The sequence below is a fragment of the Cloeon dipterum genome, chromosome 1, assembly GCF_949628265.1.
Source record: "Cloeon dipterum chromosome 1, ieCloDipt1.1, whole genome shotgun sequence".
Lineage (NCBI taxonomy): Eukaryota > Metazoa > Arthropoda > Insecta > Ephemeroptera > Baetidae > Cloeon > Cloeon dipterum.
This window is the reverse complement of record NC_088786.1, coordinates 11,168,619-11,186,192: the sequence shown is the minus strand read 5'-3', so window position 1 is coordinate 11,186,192 and position 17,574 is coordinate 11,168,619. Positions and strand designations below refer to the sequence as shown.

At 43.4% G+C, this 17,574-nt stretch overlaps 1 protein-coding gene across 6 annotated transcripts in view; it reads right to left on the bottom strand.

Annotated features, from left to right (window-relative positions):
• Positions 1–17,574, bottom strand: part of LOC135935259 (synaptogenesis protein syg-2-like) — a 73,009-nt gene that overhangs the window by 41,212 nt on the left and 14,223 nt on the right. For all 6 annotated transcript variants that reach the window (XM_065477467.1, XM_065477458.1, XM_065477492.1 and 3 more), the window contains 2 exons: positions 2,826–2,955; positions 229–437 (listed from right to left, as the gene is read on the bottom strand). In XM_065477467.1, the coding sequence (XP_065333539.1) occupies positions 229–437; positions 2,826–2,955 (339 nt within the window). The remainder of the gene's footprint in view (positions 1–228; positions 438–2,825; positions 2,956–17,574) is intronic.

Below are 17,574 nucleotides of genomic sequence, written 5' to 3'. Positions count from 1 at the left end.
GAAAGAAACTTTGTCTATCAAAAGTAAAAAACTGCAATCCTCACGACACTCGGTACACAAGTTAATCCGCGTAAGAGCAAAACAAACATCCGTCTTGAGACACGCTCCAGTTCGGAACAAGCGTCCGTCTTGATTGCAACGAGCCAGCCAACCAGCCAGGCAGGCAGCTAGTCAATCCAGCTGGATAGAAACAGCGAGGGCTTTTTTAAAAGGAGATAAATTACTCACCGACCACTGTGAGGCGGACCTTGGTGTTCCTGGTCGGCGACTTCTTGAAGTCAACCCTGCAGCGGTAGTCGCCCTCGTCGCGTTCGTCGATGCTCTCGAGATTGAAGGTGGCCGGCTCGGACATGGTGCGAAAATAGCCCCGCTCGGCCAAGATGCCCTTCTCCTTCCAGTGGGAGCCTCGTTCCGGCTGGGCGCCCCGCGTGTCATAGCTGTGTGCCACCACCATACATATTTTACATGTGTGCGTGCGCCAAAGTGTACATATATGCTGTGTGCGGTGTGACTTGAGAGCGGCCAGAGAGGTCGGTTGGTCTACTCTCGGAATGAAACACACACACACACACACATACGCCGTGTGTAGCCGGCTGGGGCGGCTGTAATGCAATTTTCTGCCTCAGCGAATGGATATTAGCCAAGTTAGTTTTGAGGCTGTTATCTCCGCTCCTCCGCCTTCCCTGCGCTCGCGCCCAACACGCACAATGACACTTTTTGACGAATTTCCGCGAATAATCTGATGGCGAAATGCAGCCGCGCGGAAAATTCGGCCAAAGAGACTGTTTTTTGCGAAAAGAACGGCCACTTTTAATGAGAAAATCGAACCTCTGCGCACCGCCATGTTTTTGCGCCCACGGTTTCGGAATTATTTACGACTTGTGTATCAGATTTTCACAGCGAGCGCCGAGCGAGCAGCAATTCAAGTCGCCGGCTGCTCTCTGTGCGGTGGCTGCGCTACTCTGCCTGCGAATAGAGCTGCTAGTTACACATTTTTTGTCCGCTTTATCCCACGGAAAAGACCCATATGCTCTCACAGACGTCGCGGAGCTGAATTCGAGAACCTCAGAATAGAATCCGGGCTTGCAGAAATTCTACCGCAATCTTTATTTATGGATCTTGCTCTTTTAGTCACCGCAAACGAGTATTATATGAGCTCCGCGTGGTTTAACAGGATATATTCTACCAAATCCGTGAATCTTTTTTGGGATTTTTAGTGCGTCATTAAATAGGAGATGCATAACAATGGTAATGTAACTTTTAGTTTAAAAATCTATTCGCAGAGAGGGTCTACACTTACAAGCTTACATTGCAGAAAAACATGAATAGTAAAAACCAATATTTTGATCATATTAAAAATATTTAAAAAGAGTTATTTATGCATTTTCTGATGTGAAAAAGTTGATCTTTAGATGAACTTAAGTTTTATATTTTACTGTAGTGGATGTTATGTTATACAAGATAATGGATAATCGGGGGGAGGATGAGGGATGAAATGATGAAGAATTTTGTTCATGGAATGGTATACAGTTGCAATCCGATCGGACTCTAATCAAATACCAGAACTGAAATTGTTTTACAACAATAAGTGACGAAATTCTTTAGCTAACTGACGGTTGGACTCAACCCTTTGAATCGGGGTTTGCACCATTAAACACCCCACGTCAGCTCCGAGTGGCAAAAACTGAATTCTTATTTTCTTATTTCTGCTGTTTAACAATAATGCCAAAATACAATAATTCAAACCAAAGACAATTGTTGGCTAACAACAAAACGACTCGCGCTCCTGAACCCCTACATATATTTATTATTTAATCGCAAAATCATACTGACGCAACTTTATTAAATATTCTTTGTTCTAAAAAATACTCATAAGTGGCAATTTTCCCCTTTTCAAGACAATAATTAGGGTGAAATTATCAATTTAGCATTAGTGTTGTCGTTGCACCTATCAATTCCTTAAAACAAAGTTTTCCCACATTTTTCACGAGAAATAGTTTGGGATAAACGCTTTTAGCACAAAATGTGCCACATAGAACAAAAAATCTTGCTGCTGAAACAATTAAATTTTTCATACTTCCTGATTGCCATTTAATTTATGCCAAATTGATTTCGCACAAAAAATACATGCTCGAGTTATATCTTACCAGGAAATTTTGCTATTTGTAGGCCTTTTAAAGGCATTTGAGATATCTAAACTCTTTGATTAGAGATAATTGATTTTTAGAACTATGACTGAATCAATTTTGTCACTAGTCAATTTAAACAAAAATAAATCCCTATTGGATTCTCTTCCATTTTCTAACCTGTTTTATATAACTGTGGCCCTTGAGTGGGTTGGGTCCCTGTGCGGCCTGGTGCGCCCATGTTATCCGTTCGCGGTGTTATTGGGACCCGGGCTAGTGCAGTGCGCGCCCTTCCCAGTCCTCGGACAGGGATCAAAAGAGCAAAAAAAAAAAAAATAAATCCCTATTGGATTCTCTTCCATTTTCTAACCTGCTTTATATAACTAAGGATCCCAATGTGGCGTGAATTTAAAGCGTCCTACCACTTGTCTCGCGAGCAAGTTTCGTGAAATGTGTTTCTGGTGCTGAGTGCTATCTGCGTCAAAAACATCCCAGTGTGAAACCCGTCTCCGTTGGAAGGAGAAACCCTTTAATTAGTAATTATAAATTGTAGCTTGTCAGGAGAGGCGTAGGAACAGGTTTTTTGCGTCACAAAACGCCGCAAGACAGTCGTGGATGCCACGTAAGGCGCGTGGGCCCGTGTAAACTGTCAGCTCTCTGGCACACGCAGCAGCGCGAGAGGAAAAAAGCAAAAGAGACCTGTAAATGGGCGTCATCTCGTTCTTGTACCAGATGACGAGCAGCACACTGTCGTTGGCCAGCGGCGGCGTGATGTCGCAGGGTAGCAGCGCGCTGCCCCCAGCCACGGCCTGCACCTGAACAACGGGGCCTGCAACAAACAACGTCATAAATTTTTCACCTGTTATATAAAAATGCCGGAGAGCAGCCGGCCCCGAATCAACAAAGGCACACAGCGAGGCAACCCGGCAGGGAGGGGGAGGACCGGAACGGGCCCAAAAAGAACAGGGGTGAAAGTGACAAAACGGAGAAGCCCTAAGGCACGCATTGCGCAACGGAAGAACGCTAAACACGAAAAGGGAGAAATTGAGGCGGGGGTTGTAGCTGAGTTCATAACTGGTGAGCCAACAAATTTCCGGTTTCAGATACGACAACAGAAACGGTAAATTCATTTATGAACAAATGATATTCTAAATAAACGTGAATGGGAAGTTTCTAATTCATGGTCTATCATAAGAAAGAATATGAAATATTTCATTTTATCGTGTCTCGTGTCGTCGTGTCACATTCAACGTTGGAAAACGTGAGAGATGGAATCGTTTTTGAGAAGCCGCAATCGTTTGTTGCGCAGTGTTAATTAAAAATCTGTAAACAGCGAAAAGGCTCTATATACCCTTTACTTGCGTTCAATTTGAGATCAAAAATGTTTAACTCGACTGTATTTCTATATACTTAACTCCCCTTTGCTACCATATTCATTTTTTCACGTCAAACCAACTTCGTACAGAGACTTGTGACGTGTAGCATAAACGAGAATAAGGAGCTTTAAGTGGAAATTTGCTGCACAGAAACGAAGGCACAAAAGTTTCAAAAAGGCGTAATAGCAAACAAATTCAAGGCAAAGTTGATATTATAAAGAAAGGTTCTCTCTCAAAGTTAGGGCATCGACTTGGCTTCGACCACTTCAAAGAGAGCAGAACGCACTCTTTGAATCCTCTTTGAGAGTTATGTGCAGAAATATATGAAATTTTTTTGATACGCCCTTCATTCAGTGAATACGCGGTCAAAAGCTATGTGTGTTCACAATTTTTGATAAAAAAAAATTGGAATCTGAGGCAACGTGCTACTTTTGTCACTTAAAATTCATCTTTCTTCCGCAAATTTTGATTTGCGTTATTCTACAAAACAAAGGTGTTGAGTTGCAATCAAAACACTCAGAAGCAAGGGATTATTTGCAGCCTTTTAATCCACCTGTTAGAATTTTTGAGTGAAATTCTGAAAAAAATGGTCAACTCTTTACAAAAGCGAAACAGAGATTAAAATTAGAGCCATACGTCCTTCCTCCGCTCTTTTAAGTTGAATTTAAAATTATAAGGACTTAAAAGCGAGAGAGAGAGAGAGTGTGTGTGTGTCTTACAACATAAAAGCAGCTTTCAAAAAATTGCTTTGTTGATTGCGGGCTGGCCTTAGTGCCTCAGTTTCTTGGGCTTGTTCTTTTTTGGGCCCTTTGAGGGATTCCCAAGGGAGCAAAACATGCAGCAGCAGGTAATTCGGCTCTCTGTGTGCCCGCGTGCGGAATGCTCCAAAGGAGAGAAGAGCTACTCGGCGCGGCTGGCTGCTGGGGTCGGCGGGCCGCGCGCACGACCGCACATTATTGCAGCCCTTTTCTACCATAAACACTTTTATTCTGCGGTTTTTTAATCCTCCCATGGCCCGATAATTTTCCAGTTACACACACATCTCGCAAGAAGGCACGTGCTGAGTGGCCTTTTTTGCAGTCAGCGAGCTTGCGTTTTTGGCCTGCGGCAAATTATATGTTTTTGGAAAACTGTGTAGTGTTCGTGAGTGTGTGTGTGTGTGTGTGTGTGTATACGTATTTGCTCAACACAAAAAAGAGGGTCAAGTGATTTACTACTTGATGGGGATTCGTGTATTTTTATGTGTAACGTCATAATATGCAAATCACTCGGGGTAATAATTCAGATAAAAACACACACGGGCGGCGGCACTGCCGTAATTTAGAAAAGTAATTAAATTTCAAGGTTTTTCCGCACGGGCCTCTGTTTTATGTTCCGTCGTTCTTTAATACGTCGAGAAGCCAGCGGACAGGATGAATTATTCAAATGCGAAATTATCATACACACACGGCCAATAATTTTCTTGCATTTACGAGGCGAATTCCATCAGAACGTGTTTGCGAGTTGTAAAATTTTCCTACTCCCTCCCTCGTGGGAATGTAAAGTAGTGTGTGTGTGTTGTGCCGGCGTCGGGGTCGGTGCATGCACTACTTTTTCACCTAAGCAGGTGAAAATATGGCAGCATTATTCACCTTGGTGTAACATATCGCATTCGCCTGCCTGCTTCGATTGCCTCGCCTCCAGGCCACGTTGAAAAATTGGTTCGGACTGGCGCTTCAGTGCGAACGAATTTGTAGCACCTAGATTCGCAACGTTATCGGCTTACACGGCAAATACCAACCGTCATCGAGAATTTTTAGCTGGCTTAAATTTGAATAATGGCTTTTAATCAGCGAGACGCATTTTACAAAATTTCCACTCGGAAAACCTTTCAAAACAGTTTAGCTCATGATTTTAATAGAAAACTGTTTATTACAGGCAAGAAAATAAATGTATAAATATTTTAATCGCGCATAATTAACCTTTTAACTGGCAATATGTCGGTCAATATATTAAAATTTAAAATCAAAACAATCTTTCTTGTTTTTTTTTGACAGGAGAAATTACTGAGCTAGGAGTAAGCAAATTCCGTTAAACTGGAAGCCCAGACATTATTTCTCTTTTCATTGCAGCGCATTGCTCTGACAGCAGTTTTAAAAGAGAAAAAAACATCGTAGAGACAAGAGTTTCAACTTTTAATAAGCGATAATATAATTAAAAACTTTGTTGCATACAGTATTCCAACCGCACTCGATATTTCAATTTAAAAGTACTGCATAGCGCAGTTTAAAGAACTCAGATAAAACTTATGCCATCAGGATTGCATATCAAAGAGTCGCGTGTGTGTTTCAAAGAAGGCTTAATAAATCGCTCTATTTTCTGTAAAATGAAAACTTCCCCTTTTATAAAGCACTTGGCGAGCGAGCGAGCGAAGTTACTGCGCCGAGGCAATTGTTCAGCGTGTCCGACCATATTATAAACCGGGTTTTGTTTCACACGGTTGCACCTCTTTAATGTTCTGTTCGCCGTCTGTGTGATGTCTTACTTTTGATGTCCCGGCATAATTGCAAACGCCCGCGTGGCGTGAGAGAGCCGGGTACTCGACGAGCCGAGAGAAGAATCGCGGCCGAGCAGCTCAGTGCGGCGGCCAGGCGGGCGAGCGGGCAGGCGGCGCGCGTGCATTAATGCAAATCTAAATATTGCATGACACCCCCATCAACACGGCGCGCAACGAGCTCGAAAACTAGCCGCTGGTAACTAATGGCCGCGGCTAATGACGCAACAGTGATCACGCTGAATAAAAATCGCGCCGCATAATCCGAGCCGCGAGAGAGAAGCCTGCCGTTTTATCGCCGGTCCGCTGGCCGCCCGGTATTTTTATGCCGACCGCAGTAATTTGCACGAAACATAATTAAATTAACGATGGTGTGAGTGAATGAATGAAAGGACCGCGTTAGGGACGTGGAAAGTAGTTTATTAGCTGAAAATTACTGCAACACAGCCTTTTGATCCACTTTCATGGTTCACTCTATGAAAATTGAAAAAATGATGTATGGTAAGGTAGTGCCGGTTGAGCAGATTAACAGACTAGAATGGTATGATTGAAAGTGGAGCAACTTTTTTATTGAAAAAAAAAAAATTAAATTATGGTATTAAAATAAAATTTGGTAAGGAATTTGATAAATACTGGAAACCTTTTACAAATGCGCGTTTTGACTTCAAGTTGAAGAGAAAAAATAATTACATCGCTCGTTACCGAATGGAGCAGTATTTTCGGACCTTGTTAAACCTGCAAAATAAAAAACCCAACCCACAGTATCCACTGCATTGTATTCTGAATCACCAGCAGTTGAAAACCATCGAATGCTTTCACTCCTAAACACGATTAAAAAGGAGAAGCAAGTGACGGGATCTTGTAAAAACCCTGCCACTTACCCTCCTTGTGACAATGACACCCCCCCAAAAAAACTATAAAGTCCCAAATTCCATCTTATTTTTGAAGTTTTTTAAACACTACTTCATATTTCACTAAAAAACGTATGAAGGAAAATATCCATGTTAACTAATACTGCGAATCGATCAAATATCTTTTAATGATTTAAAATATTTTCCTACTTGAGAATTAAACAGTGAACAGAAAAATAGAAAAGCTACACCCGCGCAGGAAAATTAATGAAACTATTCATAGTTTCATTATCATGATAATTTTGCAAATGAATCCACACACAGTCAGTGAAGAAGAAGAGCGTGCGACAACATTTTCTTTTACTGCTCTATTTTAGTTACTAATCCTGAGCCAAACACACATCATTTGCAAACATTTTTATAGCTCAATTTTTTACATAATTAGCTGGTAGAGCAACAATACTCACCATCCATGCCCATCTGACATAGTGAATTCGTGGGGCATAGGTAAAGTTAAAAATTATGTATACTATCAACCGTTGGGTGATGAATAATACAACTCATTTTCAGTTTTGGGCGTTAGGTTGAGCAGGCAGGCATTTTGATCGCTAATTTTATTATTAAATTCATAAAAAAACATTCAAACTAGTCACTCCATGAGCAATCATTAATAAATGTGTTAGAAAATAGAATAGAATATCAGATAGCATTGCTTTATTTTCCACATTACAATCATCTCTCCCCTATAACCCACTTCATAAAAATGTGATCGACCTCATTTTCCACGCCCGTCAGCTAGCCAAATAACCCAAGCAGAAACATCAAAAATCAATGTGCGAAATAGGATTGCATAGCACGGCAGCAGCGTTGGCATAAAACGCCTATAAGCTGCTTATAAATATTTTGTTTAAGAGTGCGTTTATGTGAATGCGCCCAGGCAGGCCTCTTCTTTTAAATTAAATCCGTAAGGCAGCAGTTAAAAGTTGAAAGTGCGAGAGAGAGAGAGAGAGAGAGCCTGGTGTGCGGTGCAAATCTCGAATTTCCAATTAAACTCCACCTCTAAATAATTGAAAGCAGCGGCTGACTGCTGGTCGGAATGAACGAAGCAGCCTAACAAACATACATATATATACTCTGCTCTCTCACTCTCTCGCTCGCCCGTTCGCACTCATCGCCGGCGGCGCGGCCATTAACTTGGTTTATGCCCGAATTTAATAGAATTCGCAACCAACCAACGCGCGGTGGCGGCGGCAGCGGAGTGGCAGCCAGCCGACTCTTAAAAGGGCGCGCGCACGAAATTTGTAATTACTGCATGTGATGCACACACGCCATGCCTGTACGATGTTACAAACGCGACCACACCAATACACACAAACAACCGAAGGCCGCCTCGAGTGTACGGGCCGCCGACGCGTGTGTTGATATTCCTTCATAGTAAACACAACTGCACAATTCAGCAGGGGCCGAGGACGCCAGGACGGCTGAGTGAGCGACACTTGTGTGCCACCCTCGAGTCACTTTGTAATCGTGGAATCTGCAAACTGAAATTTGTCACACGCGACTGAAACTTAAAACGAGAATGTCCACGCAATGTTCAACGTCATTTTTTGACGGATGTCTGCGGTACGTTTTTCAAAGCAAGAGGAAAAAACATTTTGCAACTTCGTTATTTGGTAACCTTATTATTTTTCTTTCATAATATGAAAATTTGAATCTCTATTTATGAATATAACTAAGATTGTTTTAACTCTTGACTGAAATTTTTAAACAAAATTTATTTAAACTCTTGTAACAGAACAATTTATAGCCAAAACTAGTAGAACATGGATATCCCTGTTATAAAATCCGTTGAAAAACTGCTCGCTACACGCTGAAAAAGCTGAATTTAATTTCAACAAAAACATTTAACGACGTTTGTCTTCATTGTAATCTACCAACAACTTCAATTCAGCGGTAAATATAAATTGTTTGCTGAAAAACGCTTTTTACTTTAGCGTTAAATTGGCTTCATTAGAGGACGTAACGATCGGTGGGTAGCTGTCATAAGAAGATATGCGGTAAAAAGATAAGAAAATTTAAAGCCCTATGCGCAAATTGAAAGGCTGGTGATCCTGTGTTGGTAAAGCCGCAACAGAATACTGTTGTGCATTGTAGATAATATCTGGTAGCGGCTGCCGACGCTTGATACTCTGCATTTCGCGTCCATACTCTTCCACACAATTTGCTAAGCCGTGCAATGCTTTATACGTATGTTGCGAGATTGCGAAACCATGAAAATATTGACTATTATTGGTTCTATACTCAACAACAACGGATTGCGGAGAGTGTTCATTCCACCCATAGTGATTGAGGTCGGCTTTCAATTCCAATTTACTTGTGCCACACTAAAGACTCACACAATATTGAGTGGCGCCATGTTTGTCTTGTGAGCAACCATGGCGTTCGAAATTAGGTCATCACGTAGCCGAGTGAAAATGTGGAGTTTTCGCCCGCGCCACATGACAAGAGCTATTATAGGGGCACTTCTTCCCAGAAATAAATTTGAACGAGACTTCATTCACGTAAAACAATGGTCTATTATTAAAGAGAATGACTGTAAAATTACTCAATTATCTTGCATTCGATTTAATCACTTTTCATAGAAACGCGAACGGCTCATTGGCCTGTCAGAAATTAAATTGTTGTGTTACGAAAGAAGATGGGGAAACAATTAGATTGCAAATGATAGAAACTAGATTTGCGTGGTGAGTTATTGGATTGCAGCGCATTGTTCTAGCGCAGAGGAAGCGGGGTTTAATTGCCGTGGCCCGTTATAAAGGGGGCCACGATGTGAACGTATACCGCGGACAACACGCCGGGCGAGGCGACCGACACACAACAACACGACGAGCAGTATCACACTCACACATACACATATACAGAGAGAACAGCCAGTGCCGCTCTCATCCAGATTAATTTTGCACCGCCACACCGTGATTGGTTTTATTACACGGATTATGAGCGCGGGCACCATAAAATATGAATCCCAGCGTGCACAACACGCGGCACTTGTCAATTTTAATCATAACTTATGAGCTCGCGCGAGAGTAAATTCGCTTCGTGCGATTGAGCCATCCATCGCGCGCTGCACATTAGCCAATTTTGCGTATGTATTCGCTGCTGCTGCTGCTGCTGCTGCTATACTGCTGCGATGGTCGCCTGTGTGCGAATGTCTGACGGGGTGGCGCAGCGGGAACAACCCTTGTAGAACACCACCCCGGGCAGGGTGAAACATTGTGCCGGGCCGTAAAAGACATAATTCTTCGACGACGGCGGCGGCGGCGGCATTGGCGGAACGCACAAGCCATGGATGCAAACGAAAGTAGGCTCGAAATCTTATGGTAAATCCTCTTGGAAGTGGCCCGTAATAAAAAGGTCAAGAAAATAAAATCCCAAGTCAAACATGACATAAATTTCGTCGTCTCTCTCCTCTCGCCGGCTTTTCTATTTGCATTAACAGTTTCGGAATAGAGCAAACGGCGAACATGATAGGGGCCGGAGGAAAGGGAACGAAGTACTGGTGCGCGCTGCTTCGCTCACTCTCTAACGGCCAAACTTTTCCGCCCTAAAAATATGTCTGAGGTTCAAACAATAAAAATGAAAACTTTATGCGGTGGCCCTGCGAGCAGGCGAGCGACCGAGTATGTGATTGTGTGTGTATGTGTGTGTTGGTGGGGCGAACGAAAAAGCAAAAGCGCCGCAGTCGCTCGTGCTCGCTCTATTTGCTGTGTAATTCTCGAGCCGGAGAGAAGGAATCGATCACGAGATATATAATTACGGGTCTCGCGGAACAATATGCAAATTTCCATATGGATTTTACATTAACCGCCAAGGTTGGGGCAGTAATAACACCCCGTGCAGCCAACGCGGCCCAGCTGGGAAAACAAGCTGCCGAGTGAGTGAGAAGTGTGCATGCACCGGAGAGAAAGAGAGGAAAAAAGCAGAGCGAGTTGTTTGCCTTCCAATAACTCTGCTTTCAAACACACACTCACTCGCACGCGCATCCCCGAGAGTCTCCGGTCGACTAATTTCCCGCCGAGCAGAAGAAGAAGAAGTAAAGAAAGGCGAGCAGGCAGTCAATAACGTTTTATTTGCCCTTAAATTAGCACGGTGCTTGACTCTTCGCCTGCCGCCGCCGCTCCACCTCTGCTAGAGCTGCTTTTGCTTCTTTTATTAAACGCGTTTATATTGATTTATTCCCAACGAGCAACGCAGCCAGCACAACGCCGACGAGCGCGCGAGAGAGAGGCAGAGGCAACGAAGGAAAGGCCGCGCGCGCGTTTGTCTCGTGAAATATTACACATCAAGGATGAAATAATGCGCGAGTGGCCCACCGCTGCATAAAACGACTGTATTTTGCTTTTTAGAATTCCTTCTCTTACTCCGCCGTCGAGCAGCGAAAGAGCCGAGGCAACGAACGAGCTCGCTCTCGCACCTTCAACGGAGATGCGAGGCACTCGGTACATTCTTTATCCCATTCACTCTTGTGTGTACAAAGGAATATTTCGAGCAGCACGGCGGAGATCTGTATTATCCGAGCGTTTTGTATTTGAGAGAACGTTGCAGCAAGTCGAGTCAAGAGGCTGACACACCTATTATTCTTTCAAAAACTGCATCCTTGTTCACTCCCGAGTTTTGCAACGACAAAGAGAGTGCATTCAAGGAAAAGTTATCATCTCTCTTTCTGCAGACTCTGAATTTTTGTTCTTAAAAAAATGCAGTGTTGAGTTATTTTTGCTTGCTGCTCGTAATATTTTTCTGGAGAGGCCGTCGCCCCAAGGTTCGGATAAAATCGATGTTTCCTGGTTCCTGGACTCTTCCACTCTCCAATCATAACCGGTTGACGATAACAAAGCGGTAAAATGCTTTTGAATGGCTTCCACATTCAGCAATGGAACGACTGGGAGTTCACGTATCTCCATTCAAGGTTTCCACGAACGAGCGGGCCAACGTCTTCTCTCTCTTTTGCCTCTCTCGAGGAGGAAAAAACTGCTAGTGTGCGGCTCTCTCGTGGGAATCTGTAGGATATACTTCTCGTCGTAATGTCGGGTAGATACGTATCATGGAACATGTTCTCATTTTGTCGGTGGGTGTCTAAATCCATCTGCGTTTTTGCAATTTTTCATGCTGAAGGCGCTATAAACACATAGACCAAACCCCCTGGCTTTTAGGCTTTTAAATTGGAGTTACGCCATTGGTGCTGAGTGAGAGAGCCGCTCTCTCTCTCTCTCTCTCTCTCTCTCTCTCTCTCTCGTCCTCTCTCTCCAGGGCTGATGCCGACGCTGGCGGCTACGGTGCATGCCTTGCCACCGCAGTAGCGCAGCAGCAGCCCTGACGGTGGTAAAGCGCGCACGGCGGCACCACTACCAGCAGTTGCCATCTTTATACTTTCTTAAACTAAATAATAAAAATGAGCGTCTTGACGCCACGTTATACGGATAAGATCATCGCGCACCTGCCTCAAAGGGGTTGCTGCTCCCGCCGTAAAAATAGTCTCTTTACGGCGGCGCTGCCGCCGAATAATCTGATCAAACGCAAAACTTTTTACCGGAATGAAGAAGAAGTTAGCATAAAATTCTATGCCGGAGCAGGAAGAGAGGAGTCTAAATGCAAATTAAATTGGGACTATAAAGTGCCTCGCGAGAGAAAGAAGAGTGCGATGCAGCCGGCAATCAATTTGGCCCTTTTTCCTCTCGACCCGCGCTGGTTGCATGCATGATTCGGCATTATTTGCGCTGCTGCGAGCGGACGAATGCGAACTGCACGACTGTGTAATATTTTAATTTACTGCTGGCACACAGAACGCGAGCCGGAGAGCAAATAAAATTGCATGTGGAGAGATTGTTGCCGCCGTTGCCGCTGCTTTTATAAATACGCACCATGCGAACAGGATGGCTGCTGCCGCTGTGTAGGACCTTGCTGAGCGCTGTGCCGTGTGTATACACACACATATACCGACACACACACACACACTCACGGCGGGTAGGCAAGTGTGTATATGTGAGAGAGAGTGAGCTGATATAACCCTGGAATGGCACAACTGCCAGCCAGGCCTTAAGTTAGCGGATCGATAAGGGCATTGGTGTATACAATGGAGCGCGCCGAGAGCGCGTGGCGTGGCCAAAAATTCGCCGAATGACTCGACACAAAGCACGGCACCGCCGCTCATTGGCACATTAAAAATTAAGTGATCCTCGAGTGGCAAACGCATCAGCCCGCCGACAGCCCGCGTAATTACCGACAAAGGACGGCAGGCCGAGCGCGCCGAGAGCGAGAGCCTCCACCTTGGAGAGTTGCGGCGCGTCAGTTTGAAATATGGCCCTCTTTTACGATTAAATAAGAGGTAATAGAAAAGCTGAAAGCTGGTTTGATTTATTCGCGCTTCGGAGGTCTTACCGACTCCATTCCATCGCAATAAATCACGCTCTTTTGGCAGAGAATTAGAAACACACGGGACTGGCACGCCGGCTGCCGCGCTCGTCGAATTCCATTAAATGCGCCCGGTAACAAAATCATTATTAATAGCGGCGGCGGATCCAGGCCGGGCAGTATAGAGCTCGGCCAAGAATGGCCACTTGTCAATTCCTCGAGGGCCAATCTCCAGTTCGGCCCGGCCGGCCGGCCGGCAGGCCGGCTTTGCCCTCTGCGCTTTTTTTCCGACCAAAGGAGGGAAAAACCAAAAGGTCGGGGCTTTGATTTAATAACATTTATCTGCGAGTGCCAGCCGAGATGCTTGTCAGTCAAAGGGGAAGTCGAGGCAAAGAAGCCAATGATATTGTCAGTTCGGCAGCAGTGCGGAGAGCCCTTTGTCCGCGCGCATTATAATCTAATGCTGCATTGTGTCAAGCGTCGTTGCGCCCCGCCGGCTTGAGCCTTTTTGCGCACTTTCACGCGTGTTTGCGCCTGCCCCGGCGGCCAGCGTTAATTTACATTAGAAATTAGCCCGACAGATACAAGGGGCTTAAATATTTTAACACGATCGGGGAATTTATTTTTTTGCGGTACAAAAAGTATGTACAAAAAAAGGAGTTTTTTTGCAGTTTATTATCCAATTTTATACCACAGCTGGGGTATTTCTGGAAAACTATAACATAGAAAAGTGTGTTTTTAAACGTACGAAGATTTGAATTTTTCTTTCGTGGTAAATGAATTAAGAAATCTTCATACTCGTTTTTTCCTTAAGCTTTGCTACAAAGCTACTAAAAATTGAAACTTTTTGCAAACTTTGAGAGGACAATTTGAGTTTATTAAGTTTAATAAATTGGTTTAATGATTATATTTTAAAATACGAAAAATCAACCAATAGCTTGGAACTATGAAAGTTTGAAAAAAAATAAATAAATCGAATGGTGGAAAAATTTCTAGTAAAATAAATACATAGGTTAAAGCGGTTAGAAGTTTGAAACTCTTTAAAAGCATTCTATTTTTTTTTTTAAATAAAATGAATGCGAGAACGTCACAGATGCAAAATTAATTTTTAAAATTTCATTTTTTTCCCTTGTGACTGATACAAATTGGGAGAAAACAGTTAATAACTCGATCAAACGTAACAAAAAAGGTCCATTTTTTGGCGTCTTGGACGCGTGCAAATAAAATATTCAAATAATATAGCGAAATGATATCGCTTCCCAGATTTTTGAATCATAGAAAAATAGAATTTCTTTTTTAATTAATCCAAAGACTAGTGTGATATTTTTAAAAGAAAAAATAATAAATAAATAACAAAATACAATCTGGGAAGTCTTTTGACAATTATTTTCCGCCCTGTTACCAAACCTTGACAAAAGGAAGCTCTGTTGTATCTATACAGAGAGCAGCGAGCAGAGGGCTCTTATTGTGACATTAAAGAATCGAGCAAAGTGCTTTGTCAGTCTAGGGACGGCGAGGAAAAGATATTGCCGGTTTGGCGGCAGGGCAGCAGCCCGGCCGCTTTTATCCACGCGTATTATAATCTAATGCTGCATAGTGACAAGCGGCGTTTTGCCCCCGAGCCGCCAGCTTTTCCCGCACACACCTCCACGTACACGCGTGCACGCGCGCGCATGGCACAGAGCGGATTAAAGGGACGACTTGCCGGCTGAAACGCGCGGATTCCGAAATGAAAAATGCGCGTAATTCGCGAGAATGTAGGCAGGCAGCGACGCTGCTTGCAAATCCCTTTCTCAATGTCGGCGGGTGCGCGCACAAAAATTGAAATAAATCGCAGCAGCGAGCCCCATGGCGCTCGCAGCCAGCCTGCTTTCCAGCCCTTTTATATATACATTCTGCTAAATTGAGGTGAAAATTCCTCACCAGCCAGCCAGCCATCGTGCCGGCGGCCAAGCTGAGCGAGCGTGGGAAAGGCGCTGTTTCAATTCCATATCAATTTGGACAGCCGACTTCTCGCCCTTCATCCCCGAATCAACTGTCCGGAAATTTTCCCATTTCAATTAGCGTAAGCCCGGTTAAAAAGCCGGAGAGTGCGGCTCGCTCTCGTTCTGACTGAAAAGAAAGAACGAAAGGAGCAGAAGAAGCTTGCCGCCGCTGAAGCCCGGGTACGACTAATTGCGCTAGTGTGAGTTTTACTTTCTTTCTCCTCGTTCTGCAACTGCCTCTCTTAATAAACGGCAACTCAGCGGTTTTGCTCCTCCCCGGCTCCTCCCGTCGTCGCGAGCTCAAACGAGCTCGGTTAAAATTCAGTTATTGTCTTTTAATGACGACAAACAAAAAGCAGCAGCACCAGTCTTAATTAATTTGCAATTACTACCAGAGTGCTAATTATGCGCGCGCTTTACAGCTGCGAATAAAAAAGACGAAGACGCGTAGCAGGGGAGCGTTGGAGGACGGGCGAGAGCGTCAAGTGAAGCCTGAAACAGAGCTTCGCGAAAGGGAAACTGCACAAACAATTAAGCACGAACGGATAATAATCGTTTTTCTTCGAAAATTTACATTCGAAAGTGAAAAGCAATTTCTGTGGTGATATTTTTTTATGAATTTGTAGTGCGGTGAAATTTCCCAAAAGGATAATTATAAAATGATTTATTATTTTAATTCATGACAATGGTTGAATCGACTTTGTTCTTTAAATTATAGTCTACGTGCCACTTTGATATTTTTCGTCCAGTTTTCGTTGTCAATTTTTTAAGTTTATTTCGAATAGAAGATAACAATTTGTTATTCATATATTATAATTTATTACGAAGTTGAGTATGATAGTTTAGCAAAGTGATGCAAACAGAGCTCTTTTGGGATCGTGCATGAGCATCAGCCCTTGACACGACAGGTAGGAGGCACTCTTTGTGTAACTCGAGAAGGAATTCGCAACATTCCTCAAGGAGGCCGGGTTCTCACATACAAGGCGCACACGCCTCTCCAACGTCTTGCCCTAAATTTGTGCAAAACAACTTTTCAAAAGCGTTTAGGCAGAAATTAGGCGTGCAGACACATTCACTCGTCCTCGCGGGAAACTTTCGCGTCCGCGAACCTCCGTGGAAGGTCCCCGGTGTGAAGTCGGCAACGCGCCCGACACCACTGCTTAGCAGATTGCATAACTTTTTGCTGCAGAAGGCGCAGAGCCGTTTAATAATACGGGAACAATTGAGTTAAACGCGTATACGCCAGGCTATTACTGCGCTCGCTCGCTCGCTGCTGTGAATCTCTTTTTTAATATCGCGCCAGCAGCGGCAGCGGTGGGCGACGAAATAGGAAAAAAGCTGCGGCACAAAAAGGAAGAAAGAAACAATACAATACACACACACAGCAATAATATTTCATTTCTGGGAAAACGGGGTGCTACTGCTGCCGCTGCTGGCGGTGTCGGCGGTGTCGGCGACGGCGGCGGTGGCTGCAGCGCCGTTATCTCCAACGTGTTGCTGCCGCCTCTGCCGCCACCGAATTGTAATCTCGTTTGTGTGCCGCGTGTATCAGAAGTCATTCGTCATGTTTTACCTCAGCGGTGCAGCCGAGTATTAGTCTGACAACCTATGTGCTCATGCTGACTTCGCATTGGATGCTTATTGAGTTGTGGCATGAAATTCGAAGCCGCGTGATCTTTGCTCTTCACTGCCAAGGTAAGTTTTTACTTTTTTTCAGAATAGTAAATTTGTTTTTAAATCAATTTTTAAACTTTGTAAATTATTAAGTTGTAGCCCATCAAAACGTTGGCTCAATATGTTGCATATTTTGTTTCGTGCGTTCACGAAGTTTCTGCTATAATTTTTGCCTTTGTTCGTGTGATTCAATAACAATATTATTTCGACTGAATTTTAAAATCATATGAGTAATAAAAAACAGTATAAGTTGGATGAGGACCAAGTGGATAAACAGGGATAAGGTGTCATAAAACGAATAATACCACGAAAATCAACTCAGTTTAAAATATTAAAATCATAATTTAACAATAGCACACGTAGGTTTTGTTTTTGCGTTTTGTCACAACAATATCTCAATGAATTGAGGGAATGACTAGATTGACTGATAAAGTAATTTAACAAATATCAGTATTTTAGAGATATCTTTATGAATTTTGCAATGCAATTTCCTTTTTTTCTCAAAAATTAACTTCTTTTAACTACAAAAACCTAAGTAACATTTTTCCTTTTTTGGTGACAGTTAAAGGGCGTAATGTCGTGTCATAAACAGATTAAAAGTTCCCAGGACAGTAAAAGGAA